General features: G+C 39.6%; 1 protein-coding gene across 10 annotated transcripts in view; it reads left to right on the top strand.

Annotated features, from left to right (window-relative positions):
• Nucleotides 1–15,188, top strand: part of MEF2C (myocyte enhancer factor 2C) — a 126,976-nt gene that overhangs the window by 76,505 nt on the left and 35,283 nt on the right. For 6 of the 10 annotated variants that reach the window (XM_074932695.1, XM_074932687.1, XM_074932693.1 and 3 more), the window contains exon 4: nt 11,865–12,008. In XM_074932695.1, coding sequence (XP_074788796.1) covers nt 11,865–12,008 — 144 coding nt within the window. Of the gene's footprint in view, nt 1–11,864; nt 12,009–12,069; nt 12,208–15,188 lie in introns of all 10 variants that reach the window. The other 4 variants (XM_074932688.1, XM_074932694.1, XM_074932691.1 and 1 more) reach the window with 1 other exon arrangement.

Genomic DNA, 15,188 nt, shown 5'->3' with positions numbered 1-15,188 from the left:
TTCACGAAAAGATGCTTACTTTCTGAATGAAGATCTTTTCTCTTTTCTTTTTTCTTTTCTTTTCTTTTCTTTTTTCTTTTCTTTTCTTTTCTTTTCTTTTCTTTTCTTTTCTTTTCTTTTCTTTTCTTTTCTTTTCTTTTCTTTTCTTTTCTTTTCTTTTCTTTTCTTTTCTTTTCTTTTCTTTTCTTTTCTTTTCTTTTCTTTTCTTTTCTTTTCTTTTCTTTTCTTTTCTTTTCTTTTCTTTTCTTTTCTTTTCTTTTCTTTTCTTTTCCTTTTCTCTTCCTTTTCTCTTCCTTTTCTCTTCTTTTCCTTTTCTTTTCTTTCTCCTCTCCTCTCCTCTCCTCTCCTCTCCTCTCCTCTCCTCTCCTCTCCTCTCCTGCTTCTGCGTTTTCAAGCAATGGTAAAAACTATAAGCTGCTCTGTTTCTCAAGTTTACTTCCTTCCCAAACAGAGCACAGAAACTGACAATTTTTCTGTTAATTTAACATACAAAGGGAAGCATGTAAGCTGGTTTTTTGCACGTGTATGTGAGAGTCTGTCTATATTTTTGCTTGCGTATTTCCTTCTTATAGCCCCCCAAATACACTTGTAGTTACTATCATTCAAATTTTTATACAGGAAGAACTATAGAAAATTGAATTAACAAATAGCATGCAGGAAGTTAGCAACAGAAGTGGGACCTAACTGCAGCTTCTTGGGCTATGTGGTAGCTACTTAACCCTTGGATAATCTTATGTGAAGGGGCTAATCTTTTGTCTCCATGGTGGCACAATTTGTAGTAATGGAAATTTAGAATTCCCTTGCCTGGAAAACTTTCTAAATTCTCAGAAATCTTTTAAAAATCTAACCATTTTTTGCTAATTCTGTCATGTCTGATTCTTTCCTTTTGAGAGAAGTCCTTATCCCTCTCAAGGGAAGAGCAGCGACAGGAGGAGTATGACTTTTGAAGAAGTTATGCTTCAGAAAGATAAGAGTTGCTTGAAGGACCAGCTTTCTAGGATAATCATGCATTTCTGGAGTTTCATCCAGCTCCTTCGTACAACTCCCGACTGTACTTTCTCACTCTTTTTTTGGCTAGTGTTTTGTTGAGTTATCTGCAAGTTTCAACTTGCAAAGTTTCTGTCTGAAGCTTGCCACTCCTATAGGATTTTCCATGGGAAAACAAATCCCAGTTCTTTGTTTCTAGCAGATGACACTTCGGTAAGCAGACAAATGCATATCATAGTCTAGAGATTTTAACAGCTGTTTACAGATAGATACAGTTTGCACAAATGTTTCTGGTAAATAACAGAACTTATATAAATTGTTGGTCTAACAGAATAAAACAAAGCCATCTTAAGTATGAAAGTCTGCATCATTTGAGTTATCTGTTTTCATAGTTCATGGGCCAATTTTTCTTCTCAAATAGTGCTTGCTCACTCTAAACTTAGCGGAGAGACTTCCTTCTCTTTCTCCTTGGTGAAAACTTGACTCTATCAGCAGAACAGTGAGTTGATGGTTATTGCTTTGTTGCTATTTAAGGCCTCTGTCCTGCAAAGAAACAGGAGGCTAGAGTTTCAGAGATCTAACCTCTATTATAATTCACCATTTTTTAAAAATATATTGATTTGGGCATTTTTACCAATGGATAAAACGATTATGGTACTACAAAAATAAAAGGGAATGTTCTTTTTCCTTTAAAAGGAACTGCTATTCAGCAACATTTGCTCATTGTCATATTGGTACCACTTTTTGAAATACCCTGTAATTTGATCTGCTGTAAAGTAAGTGTTTAAAAAAAAAAAAAAAAAAATCTGTTCAGAACATTGATACATTCAAGATTTTTATGGGAGACCTCCAAAGAAAACCCAGGTGCTGAAGGAAGTGGTGTTCTTGTCTCAGTGGGTGGCATTTTCACTGCTGAGTCAGTACTGCACCAGTTCAGTGCTGCTGGAGGTGCTGTTTCAGATGAAATGGAAAAGCGAAAAGTTGTGGTCATCAGAGATTCCCTGGCCCCATGGGTAAGGGTGAAGGTGTTTGCACCATGGTCTAGGAAATGTTCCATCCCAAGTAACTTGTATCATATGTTACAGTTTTATTTGTCTGAGGTACGTATAACTTCTGCTCCTGAAAACTTCCTTGGCTAGCGTAGCTACACAAGTTGACGATGCATTCACCCCAGCATGGCTGCATTTTAATGATGTGTGAAGCAGCCCTTAAACATATAATTTCAGAATCTTTTTTGGATCTTTTAGAACATAGATAATGCTCAAAATATATGCAAAGTATCATTCCTGTCAGCTGCCATTCTTTCTGTAATACATTTTTGTGACAAAAGATTCTGTAAAATATATGTGTTACTCTGTATGTCACATTTCTCAAGTATTTTGAACATGGCATTTAGTGTTAAAGGTTCCCATTTATATCATGGAAAAACACCAGCTGCCTTTGAAATAGTTAATTGTTTCTGCAGTCATTTATATTAAGCACTGCATATTTCAAATACTGTATGTTTGAAGAGATAGTAACACTGATGTAACGGACTTGGTAACACCACTGTACATCTAGAATAACTCAACTGGTGTCCTTACAGCTGTTCCAAATCCAGCTACAGATTTACACTAGTGTAAATGAGATCTGACTTCAGCCTTGTATTTGTATATATGTCTGACTAAATTAGACACAAATGAAAATGTTGAGGGCAGTGCTCCATCTGGAAGGGCAGGAGTCAGTGGAGAAGGATTATAGATAGACGAACATAAAAAGAAGGAGGGAAATAACAACCTGTTGATGATTACTGTGTTTATTTTTAAGTGGCCTCATATTCCCCAAAGAAGCTGAGATGATTCTGCTGAACTACTGTAAAGTTTATTTTTCCATTCATATACTTTCTGTGTCTGGCAGCAAAACCTAATACAAATCAAATACACTGTGTCTCACCAATATCTTCTTCTCTTCTAAATACGCTCAATAAAGCTTAGAGAAAACCTGGCCATTTAAATGCCTCACACACTTTAACAGTTTTGGAAAACCAGTAAAGGATGTAAATGTAATGATATTGCACTGTGTACAAGGAACAAAAGGTGGGTCAGAGATGCATTTACTCTGGCTTTAGGCCATCTTTGCACCCCTTGGCAGACCGGGTCTGCTTGCAGGCCAGTGGTGCTCCAGTGAACTAGTGGAAGTAGCCAGAATATAGAAGTTTTGTCTTCATGGAGTCGTTCCACAAATACCGAGCCTTGAAAAATAGTGGAAGTCTATTTTCTGTAGTTCCACCTTCCAAGATAAAGGATGAAAAATGGGGTATTCGCCACTAGGCTCTGGCACTAGCCTTCATTCTGTAGGAGAAGGCACATACTTGTGGGCAGGGCAGAGGTGATAAGACCAGGACAGCAAGATGAAGTTTTCTGCCCTTACCTACATCTTCTGAATTCCCATTACTCAAAAACAGTGCCGTAACAGGCCTTTGAACCCTCAGTAAGGAGTTAAAATGGCTGGAGTGCTCCAAGAGGGGTGATAACTATTCCATCCCTAAAACACAAATACCCTGAGGATACCTCTGATCTAAATAATCTGCTGATTTTGTGCGTGAAGCAATGACAGACAATCTCTGGAAAGCTGTCATTTTTATTTAACACAACAGAGGAGAATTTGACTGTCTTTTCAAAGTACAGGTTTCAAAAACAGCTGCACAAAAGTTTCATTTTAGCAGAGTGGGTGCAAAGGGGGCATTTGACCGTAGAATCAACTTTGACTAACATTTAAAAGTAATTTTGTTTGTCCAAGGCTGATTTCTCTTTTCTTCTTAAAACTCAAGTATCTGTAGAGGTGATTTTATCAGAAGCAGTAATCACAACTAGGTCAGCATTGCATTTATGTCACTAATCTTAACACCTCCAGTTAATCTCACATGTGAATTCATTATTTAGGAAACGCCAGTCTTGTCTGGAAAAGCACATCCCTTTTTTTATCTCTGCTAATCCAACACACCAGCAATATTAAGCCGTTATTATGCATCATAGCAAACGGAGGCTGGTCATGCGTATGTGTGAAGACTTCTAAAAAATTCCTCTAGATTTGAATAAAAACATGCTGAGAAGCGATCTCGTAGAGGGTGTGTATGCGTGTATATATAAATATATGTATAGATATATATATATATACACATGTATTTATATGTATATATATATCTGTGAAGCGCAAATGCTGCGTTCCTGTAGGCTGTGACCACATGAGAGCCGAGAAGTGTGACAGCAGCACGGGTGAAGAAAAACCAATTAAAAAAAAAAAAAACAAAAAAAAAAACAAGCTGGTCTGTGGTGGGGGCCGGGAGCAGCAGAGAGTCCCCAATCAGCGCCGCGGCCCCAGAGACAGCCATCTATGGCCATGGGGCAGCAGGCGCCGGCGCTGACAGGTGGGGATGGCGGGGATGCGTGGCATTGCTGCGGCCGGGACAGCGACCCGCTGCCCGACGGGCTGCACCCGCATCGCGACGGCCAGCGCCAATGGACACTTGATGCTCTGCTCCCCCCCGCCGCGGATTCCCGCGCAGCTGGGCTCAGCCGGTGCTGCCGACCGTCTCCTCTGTCAAGGCCGGGGGAAACGCGATCCCCTCCATTGAGGGTTGGCGTAGGAATCCTACGTCAGCTGCCGAGGGGGATTTGTGGGGGTTTCAGACCTTTTGCGCCACGACGACGGATGGCAGTAAACCTGAAGGATGAGTAAACATCCGTACTTAGAACCTCGGGAATTACTCAGATCTAAGTTATTTAAAAACAAAAAAACAAAAAAACAGTTTACAAGTGTAGAGATGGACAGAAGTCTCTTGCTTGTCCCATGAAATAATTGTGAACATAGGAGGGTGTAAACTTAGTTGTGTGCATTAATAGAAATTTTAATATAAAGCTTTAATGCTGGACTCTTCATATGATTTGCTTTTGTTTCTTTCTGAGAAAATCCGGACAGATACATGGTTTAGACTAACTGATATGAGATCTCTGAATCTGACATATCCTTCTTCTATTTATACTTACAAAGCCAAAGTTGCCCTGTGTAATTTAAGTCAACACTAAATAGGAAATTAGTGAAAAGTGGGTAAGATTGAACGTTAAAGAAAGGGATTGCGCTTGGTGTCTTTTAAGAGGAAACCTCTGCCACGTCCCCACCATCTCTCCAGAGGTGTAACAGCAGCGACGGACAGGTGTGTTCTGTCGTATGGAAGCAGGAGATGTGCTGCAGAGAGGCACACAGAGATGGGGCTGGGCTGACCCGTCTGCTGCAGGCTGCGAGGTCAGAGGGAACAGGCTGTGCCTTACCCTGGCTCTGGGGTGCACCTCCTGCCCTGCCTTGCAAAGCTCCCCCGTGCCCAACTTACATAGCACAGCCACAGGGAACAAAGCAGCAAAAATCCCAGTGCCCTTTCAAAAGAAAAAAACCAAACAAACAAACAAACCAAACAAAAAAAAACCCAACACCGACTCTTTTGGTTTTATACCGGTATTACAAAGCATTGTAGATATGCGTTGGCACATGTCAGGAGCATGAGTGGAAGAGAACAGGCTGAACTCTAAGAAGGTAGAAACCTCATGCCCTGATGAGCTTGCAGCACACGCACATAAACATTCATACCACGCTGGTCGATCCTTCGTAAGCAGAGAAGCAGATGTTACTGGCAAAGGGTGTCAGCATTGTTTGGATTCACAAGAGGTGTGATTAGAGAAGGTACTTGAAGGAGGAGAGAATAATCAGTTGGCATGCAAAAATGAGAGGCAAATCCAAGCAGAGGGTTTGGTGTATTGTGAAAAGCACGCTTATGTGTATTCATTTGAAGAAGAGAGACCAGACAATGGAAATTTTTTTTTTCTTTGAAAGTTCGGTGAAAATAAAATAGTAACACGAAGGTTAACATGTGGTTATAGAAGTTCAGCTATTATATAAGCCCTGTAGCCTATTTCAAAAGGGTATAAACCACAAAAGCATTTTATGATTTATACAAAAGAGGTAAGAAATGTTCCATTTTTCTGTGATACTGGTATACATTTTTTTTTTTTGTCTGGCGCTTGTTAGATAACGGTAAGTATAATAATGTTTTATCTGATTCTCCTAAACATGCAATTAAAGTACATTAGTACCAGCATACTAGTTTATGTTCATTACTAAATGTAAAAATCTAAGAACTCTACATTAATGGAACATAAAATTTGAGATTTTAGTTACACAGAAGTCACAGAATTCAGATGGATGGTTCCCATAGCAACCTATCTCTTCCTCTTTGTGTTTTTCATTTCACTAGAACCTTTCATTACTTGATTGCACCATACATTGTATCGTGCAACTTCATCATAAAATTTCATCATTATATAACTGTGCAAGAGAAGAAAGTGAAGATTGTCTTCACTCAACACTTTCTAACTCTAATACTTCTGTTGCACAGGGAGGAAACTGATGCTTAAATGAATCAGGCCTATGATCTAAATTTTTCTGCTTTTTTGGGGGGACCTCCACAATTTGGCCAGGTTCTTTGGAATGTCTATAAATAATAAAGCAGTGGAACACAGTAGCATATCATTCCTTTGTAATTGGCTATTGTCTATCTTGCCACGTAGATATGTGCCTCCAGTGAGAAAAAAAAAAAAAAAGAGACCAAACCATTTTTCATTTGTGGCTAAGAGATTTAGCCCATCCAGATACAGGAAAGAAAGTGATAGTGGAAAATGGAAGGCACTTGTGGTTTTTGTCTTCTGACAGTGGAATATAATTTACCAAATTACAACTCTGTGGATTGTCATGGTCTCTAGTGGGGTTATCAGTTAGAGATCATTGTGGTGGCTCCTAGACAACATAACAGATACGGGAATTTGTAGAAGTAGACCTGTAATTCTGAATTTTTCCATACTGTAAATTTTGATTATGGATGAAGAGCCAGTGAGAACACACTTTTTGTTACACAAACGAAGATAGTGATTAACCTTGCAGTAGTTATATCTTTGCTGCAGAGGATATCAGAATGGAACGGACAGAGTGGGCTGATCTGAACCTTTCGGGGACCTTATCGACCAACCTGGTGGTTTTTTTTAATTTGGCAGCTGTACTGTGAGCATCTCCAAGCCAAATATCTGTGGCTTCTCAAGCCATGGAGTGCTGTGGGGAGCAGTTCCATGTCAGATGAACCTATTAAGAAGAAAGGAGATACCCCTCTACAAAGATGAGCAAACTGAAGGACAGGATGAAAAAAAAATAATCATTTCTAACCTTTTCCACTCTTCCTGTTAAATAAATGCTAAAAGAAGGGGATAATACTGCAGAAACAGAGACTGGATTAGGAAAATAAAAGGCTTTTCCTCCTCAAAAGCCTTCAAATTGCGATGATTTCCATTGCCTTGATAAAATCAGACCTGGCTGTTAGTGCCATATTTTCTTTTGTGCTTTTGTAGTGATGATAAATTTTGCATGAAATGAAAGTAAATAGTTGTTTATACTTCATTTTACAGCAGCCAGTATGTCACTAAGTCAGCACTTCTCCTCTGAGATTTATAGAGCAGGATTTAGGCTAAATTGCTGGCATATGAGATTTCAGCCAAAGGTTGTTTTCCTTTAACCATTTTGTTTTTCAAATGCCTTGGCTGATTTTAGGTTATTGGAGTCCAATATAATTACTTGTTTAATTGCTTGGAAGAAGTGGAGCTTCCGTAGTTCAAAAATGGCTTATTTTCTTTAAAAATAACTGAAATCTGGCTTGGGGTTCTCTAGAATGCAATGCACTATACAATTGTGTAATTTTATCCTCTTAAAAATTCCCTGAATAGTCATTACATCTTTGGAAACTAGCTAATCTCCAGGAGGATGCGATAGGTCTGGCTGTTTTCCAGGGTTTGCAAGAGGCTGTGACAGCTTAACATGGGAAGAAAAATGGTTTCTAAATCACTGCAAGACTGGGTCAAAGACTGTAGCCTGCTGAAACCCAGTTGGTCTTCTTAATGACTCCAGCCTTCCCTGATGTCCAGAACCAGGCTCTGCTTTCAGGAGGTGACACAGAGCAGAAGAGACGAGGAAAAAATGGCATGGAGTCCAGAGGACTTGTGAATAAGGATGGATCAGTTAGATACTAGCCAGTGCCATTTGCAGTCGTGCCGTACTGACTCCAGTTACGCTGTATTGAAGCACAACAATAAATGACCTTTATGAAAGGTATGCTGTAGCAGGCAATGGTGTGGAGGAGCGTAAAGTAACAAACAAGGCGGTAGAACAGGCAAAACCGTAGCCTGCATGTTGAGAAGCCAGAGGTTGTTATATTTGTCCTGAATACTATCAGTACCTTAGTGCAGAGGATAAGTATGTCACTTTCAGCCTGCTCTCCTCTCCAGAGGACGGCTCTGTGTCCGTGTGGTGTGTGTCCATATGCCTGTGCAGCCTATCAGATAGTCTGTTCTACTGTCTTTATAGCTTTTTCATTTTTTATTCAGTGCCAAGCAAATCTGGCACAAAAGGGTCTCATAGAGAATGAAATTCCAGCAAGTTTCATGAAAATTCTATGTTCTTGTGAAGAGAACCAGAAATTACTCCCAGAAAGGCTCCCAGCTGCGAAGGCGGCATTGCAGCATGAGTTCTTACACACCGAAGCAACAAAGAATCAGCAGAAGGATGGGTAGGGGACAAGAGAAGTCTCAAGACCCAGCCACAGAAAAGCTCCTCTGGATATTGCACTTTACCCCAAAATGAAATTCACAGGGAACCTGGCATTAGCTCCAGCACTCACAAAGCTAGGAGCTGTGCCTCTGACTGCGTCACACTTGTAGAAATTTCTGTTGCCTGAACTTACCCCAACTCATTAAAGCAATTGAAGCATGTTCTTTTTTTCTTTCCTTTTTTTTTTTGGAGGGGTAGAAGGGGTGGTGGTGGGTGGGGTGCTCAGGGAAGAAGCACACTGCATTAGGGAGTTTGATTAGCCACGTCAACCAGGGTTCCAGCCAAACACAGTAGATTGATGAGGTTTGCAAGGGAAAGGTTTGCCTCTACTCTTTAGGGCTAAAGTTAATTTTGGGTTGAATACCAACATGATTTTACTAAATTTGGTCTTTGGCTTTTCTGGTGAAAACAGAAATTGCTTCTTCTCTGTGGCAGCAACCTGCTTTCTAAGGATATGGAAATAAAAATAAATATGTGTGAAAATAAAAACATTACCATGTTGGGAGGGAATCTGGTCTCTTTGGAGAGTGCTGCAAGGCATTCGTTGGGTTACATTGCCTTTCCTCCTCTGAACATCTGAAAGATGGCAGTGCATTCTCGAACCTCCACAGACCACAGAAGTGACTGCTTCGCCTGGGTGCTAAGCAGACAGCTGCAGAGCTTTAGGGCATAGTGAGTGTGCTGAGTACAAGGTGGGTCTTCTTTTACCCAGACGCAGTCTTGTGAATGCAGCTGACAAGTATTTGGGAATGCTGGGAGAGGAAGAGATTCAGAGAGGCTGCAAAACGTTTTCCCTCTTGTCTTTTCATATTGTTCTTTGTCTGGGTTTTCTGGTAGGATGACAATTGGGCAGCTCGCTGCCCTCACCTATGCCCATTGTAGCTCTGTTGACCTCTGGGGAAAAAAGATGTCATTGCCATTTGTAAGTAGAGGAGCTGGACTGTCACCTCAAAGCTTGGAGCTGAGGATGCCATCCAGTCCAGCTCCCGTCAGCATCATTCCTCAGACACTCCATGTGAATCAGCAGGACTCCATCGCTGACTCACATGGGCTCAAGAGTTCCCAAGAGCGCTGATCTGGGTTTCGTGTCTGGACAGCTTGATCTAATGGATCTTGAAAACAGAATGTTTTATTTATTCAGAGGACAACTCTTTTATGCTTATGTGAAGAGAACGTTACTTGACGCTAGTTATTCAGATGTAAAAGAGAAATTTCACTTTTAATATATCATATTGTACCTATTAAATCCATCAAACAAAGCTGATTGCAAAAGCCCTCTTTATAATTGGCTTGTTTCAAGCAGTAGCAGTAGAAATCACACATGGCTATGTCTGTTCTGCCACTTAACATTTAAAAGATAAAAGAGAGATAAGAGGGAGTGGAGAGGAAGTGTAGAGAATTAGTGGGGTTGTTTTAGCTTCTTAAGGTTTGATTCCAATGGATTTATAATTTTTTCTGTGTGTCAGCAGTCGCTCATGGGATTAGACGTGAAGTCTGTATAGATACGAAGTCTGAAAAGAAAGATCTACACTGAGCCAGCCTTCCACAGTTGCCTAAATCTGTTTCAGAGGTCCAGAACATAAGTTTGGAAGGCTCAGATCTCTTAGGGCAGATCATTTTGCCGACTAGATAAAAATGTGAGGTTCAGGGGGTGTGTCTCCACAAGGAGAACAGCTTTAGAGTTCTTTCAGGAATAAGAGGGCTCTGCACTTAAGTCCCAGGCAAAATGGAGAAAATGAAATCTAATTTTTAATAAATAAATACAGATTTAGAAGCACAGATTTAAAGCACAGAAACAAGGTATGACATTATAATACTTGAGGGTTTTAAAGGTGGTAAACCGGGCATTGCCATAAAGAAAATAATTAGGAAATGTACTTTTCTAAAAGGAACAAAAAGCTCAGATAAGAGGCAGCTGTTCTGAGGAGGCAAAAAGAAACCAGTTAGAGCATCCCACACTAACACAGAGCACAAACGTAGCCACTTATTAACACAAGAGTGCTATGTGATCTGTATGGTGTAACTGAGATTGCTTAGCCGGGTTTCAGCTCAGAATTAACTGCAGGCTGCCTAATACAGTTTGTAGGCAGCCAAATGGGCTCTTTGAAGAGTTTTTGACTGAGGCATTCCTGAAGCTAAATTTGAGATATCTTACAAATATTGACTTTGTGTACTGTTGCTTGTACTTGGGGAGTCCACAAAGACTTGCTTCTCATATTCTTTTACCTTAATGAAGCCTATGACTGTTGTTTGGTGATCTGTCAAGGTGGATCAGTTAAAACCCATCTGAGGCCAGGCAACCATTCTGAATTGTTAGCTACCGATTTCATTCTGGTTTTAAGCTTCTTCATCTCCGCTGTTTATCTTAGTGATGATGATCATGGATGTGAGGGTCGATTTGAGCTGCTGAACCTGAAATTCATCTGGTTTTGACTTTTCACTAAGCATCTGTTTTAGCAGCGCTTTTTCCTGTACATTAAGCTTCAGCACTGTGCATTTGTAGCGCTGTAACTGGAGTCAATAAAAAGTAAACACCATGTCTAGAAGCTCTTAATCGGTATTTCACAGCCACATTAGCAACTCTGTCCTCCTCCTTGTGCTATCAAAAGCATACGCTTAGGAATGGCAGGGCATTGCTCATGCCATCCCTTACATCCCATTCAAAAGAAGAATTCAGTTTAGGTATTCCTCCTTCTTCTTCTGTGAAGAACATGAATTCCCAAATTTGTTGCAGGTTTTTTTTTCCTGTGTTCCTCCTGTATCTTTCTTTAGAGGAAAGAAAAACACCAGGGTATTCCACTGTAACCAGTATGCACCCTTTGCTTTTAACGTTCATTCGTTTCAAATGGATAAATACGTTAAAATAAATTGCATTCTGAACGAGCATCTCAACCCCTTGATGCTATCAGATATGGGAGGGGGAGGCAGAGGGGAGGTACTAGCACAGGCACTGTGCCAGATTGCCAGCTTAATTCTTTATTGACTGATTCCAGTTTCAGAAGAAAGAGGTCTGTATGGTTTTCTGTTGCCACTCGTAATTGGAGACCTACAGCATCAGCGTGATGGATGTCTAGTCACTTTCTTTCCCTAAAGCATAATGTAAAACCTTCCACTGCTGGGCAGTTTGTAATACTGTAACACTGCTGAGTCTTTCTTGCAGCCTGTGTCAAGGATTGAACTTTCCAAATTATGTATTTCAGACATTGAGAAAGAAAGGACTTAATGGCTGTGACAGTCCAGACCCCGATGCAGACGATTCAGTAGGTCACAGCCCTGAGTCTGAGGACAAGTACAGAAAAATTAATGAAGATATTGATCTAATGATCAGCAGGCAAAGATTATGTGTAAGTACTCTGAGCTCCCTTTCATTTTTTTTACTCTTTGATATTTCTCTGAACCTGGCAGGCATTGAACAAGAAAGAAAACAAAGGTTGTGAAAGCCCCGATCCTGACTCCTCTTACGCTCTCACCCCACGCACTGAAGAAAAATACAAAAAAATTAATGAAGAATTTGATAATATGATCAAGAGCCATAAAATACCTGTAAGTACCAAAGGTTAGATGGCTGTCTGCTGATAACTGCTGCAGTAACAAACCATAACCCTTTCAGTTCTGGCTTCTTAAGGAAAACATTTCAGCTGGAAACAGGCTTTAATAGCCTGATATATAATTAAACACTGTGGTCAGAAAAGTTCACACGACATTTTTTTTTTCCAAGTCTCTACCTCTGACACACAGACAAAGCCTACTACAGGTGAAACCTACAGAAGGAAGTGAAATATACATATATACATTATATTCACTCGATTTACAGAACTGTTTTACCACACCACTCACCCAAATTGTATCTAAAAAATAACGATGGAAATCTTTCTTTGTGGACGGGCTAACAAACCCACAGAATACTTTCTGTGGCGGTATAGAAAAAAAATTATGTAGAACTGAAATTCCTTTATATATAGTAATTAGTACATTCTGTGCGTGTCACTTCAGTTCTCAAGTGTCTCTGCTAAACTCAGTTGCAGCACTGAAGGGTTACAGCTACTTGCTCGCTGCAGAGAAACAGACTGCATGAGAGCCTAATGGTAGGATTCAGACATGTTTGTGTGTTGGGGTGATTTTACAGCTTTATCAGAGAATTTGCTTTGACCTCATCAGCATTTCTTTAATGCTTTAACATGAGCTAAATTTTGTTTTAACCAAGTCAAAATTTCTAACCATCAGTCATATGCCTTGCCAGATATCTAAGAGAAATAACTCTGCATGTGCTGTTTTGTTTGCACAAGACATACAAGGGGAGAATAATTTGTCATTATGTTTAATATTATGTTTATAAAACCGACAAAAAGAACGTGGAGGTTTGAAGTTTATAATTGGCCCTTCCTCTAAACGTGTGTGGAGGAGAAAGTAGCAAACCAAAGATTTGCCCAGGCCCAGAGGAGTATCCAAATTTGCATAGGTAACTGCGTGCCTCTAAAAGAGATCGTTTGGGTGTGTTCGTTCCTCGTTCCCACACGGAGGTTGGATGGTTACCTGCCAAAAAGAATGTCTGTATACCCAGAATGAGCGAAGTCTCTTCTGTACTGCTAGTCAATTGTGTGTACAAAACCTGATACCTAAGCTGAGGATACCTCTTAAGGATGCTCAGATTCTGCAGTGTGAGTGTTCTTTCCATTAATTCTCGGCAGAAAGATTTTCACACAAGTTAATTAAAATTTGAAGAAGTTCTCACATCATGACAAATATGTTTCTGGGGAAAAAAAAAAAAAAAAAAAAAAAAAAACAGAAACCAGAATGGCACCAAATTTGATAAATTAGTATTTGGAATGGCTGGTTAAGGATGCCCAACATGTATATGAAATACCAGGGAGGAATACATACATATTCTTTTTTTTTTTACCTCCCTTTTTATTTGCTTCTTTTGCATGGCTGTTTTTCTCAGAGGAAAAAGCTCTGAAGCTGTCACCATTAATTTGGTTTCTCAGGATGTAACTCAGTTTGACAAACGATGACTGCAACATTTAGGCTGACTGTTACAAGCTGGAGTGCTTAACCCTTTTTCACATCAAAATGTTACCAATTGCCATTCCTTTCCGTTTTCAAGATGACCTTTGGCTTGTTCAAATCAAAGTGACGGAATTTTCAGTCAGATAGTATTTAACTGAGCTACTTTTTCACCTTAAAATTTGTGTTTGGGATGGTCCTTCAGATCCTCTGTTTCTCTCGTGCTACCTGGTTTTGTTCCAACAAATCAGCACATGTTATAACCTTTTGAAATCTTAAGACATTAAAAAAATCCTTGAGAAAAAACTTGTTCCTGGGGTAGTGAGTTCTATCACTTTCTTTACCTCCATAAGCATTTGGGAAAATCATATTTTCTATAAAACTAGGAGAGTTCTAGGAATTTGAGACAATGCAGTTAGTCTGAACATGGTCCAAAAATTAATGGACTTTCCCTCTGGTTGCTTTCATTAAATTTAATCTTTTGACATCAAATATAGTCCGACTTCAGCTATTAACTTGGTGATTAACTTTGTTTCCTGAGCTGTATTTTGGGTGTAATGTAACTTGCTACCTTGCAGGGATGTTACAAGGTACACGGTGTACTATCTTTTTGTGAAATTACTTCAGAGATGCTTCAGAGATACAGAACTGCAAAACTTTAGCATTTCTTTTCACGTAAGACAGGATATCCCTTCTTTGAATACTTCACACATAGAGCTCAAGGTCTGTGTGGTCCATCAAGCTGCTTACCACAGAAGGAAGAATCAATATATGTTCTCCCGTAGCGCAACAGGAGCTCCTTCTCTTGGCATGAGCCAAGATGTAATGCCCAAAATGAAGCTGAAAGCTCGTACATAATGGAAATCTGTAAATATAATATATATTTTTATGTATACATATGATATATTGTATACAATAATAGCCTTAACTGCACAAATCAGTATAACTTCAGGGAAGTGATATTCATTTATTTGTGATTATCAAAAGTAGCCAAGAAAGTTGGGGGGAAGAAAGCAAAATTGAACAAAAAGTCACCAAGTCAAGTCATTAAATCACTACTTACAAAATACATAAAACAATGCAACGCCTGTGCCTGCTCTTGTAACAGAATAAAGCTGCTGCCAAATGAAAACAAAATTGGCTTTTGCTCCTAACAGCTAAGGCCAATAATGTTTCCTCAGATAATTTTCTGGGGATAAGTATTTACATTGTTCTAAAACATCTGATAATAATTAGACATTTATTTGTAGTTTTCATAAGAGTGATGAAAGCAGAGGAGACAGAAATAGTCCACTAGAAGGGAGCTATAAGTATCTCTGTCTCTAAATAAATGAAGGCCTGGTTGAACATGGGAGGGATAAAAACAATATTTAACACAGAATGTTTGGTCCATTAATTTCCAAGGGGTTTGAGTCCCCAACATTTTGCTTTGCACAATGTACCACAGCCTGTGGAGTGCACAAATAACGCAGTGTGTGCAGCACACTGGTGGTACCCTCTCAGGTGAGCCATCTGCCCTC

This window comes from Athene noctua, chromosome Z, assembly GCF_965140245.1.
Source record: "Athene noctua chromosome Z, bAthNoc1.hap1.1, whole genome shotgun sequence".
Taxonomy (NCBI): Eukaryota; Metazoa; Chordata; class Aves; order Strigiformes; family Strigidae; genus Athene; species Athene noctua.
This window is presented reverse-complemented; position numbering and strand designations above follow the sequence as displayed.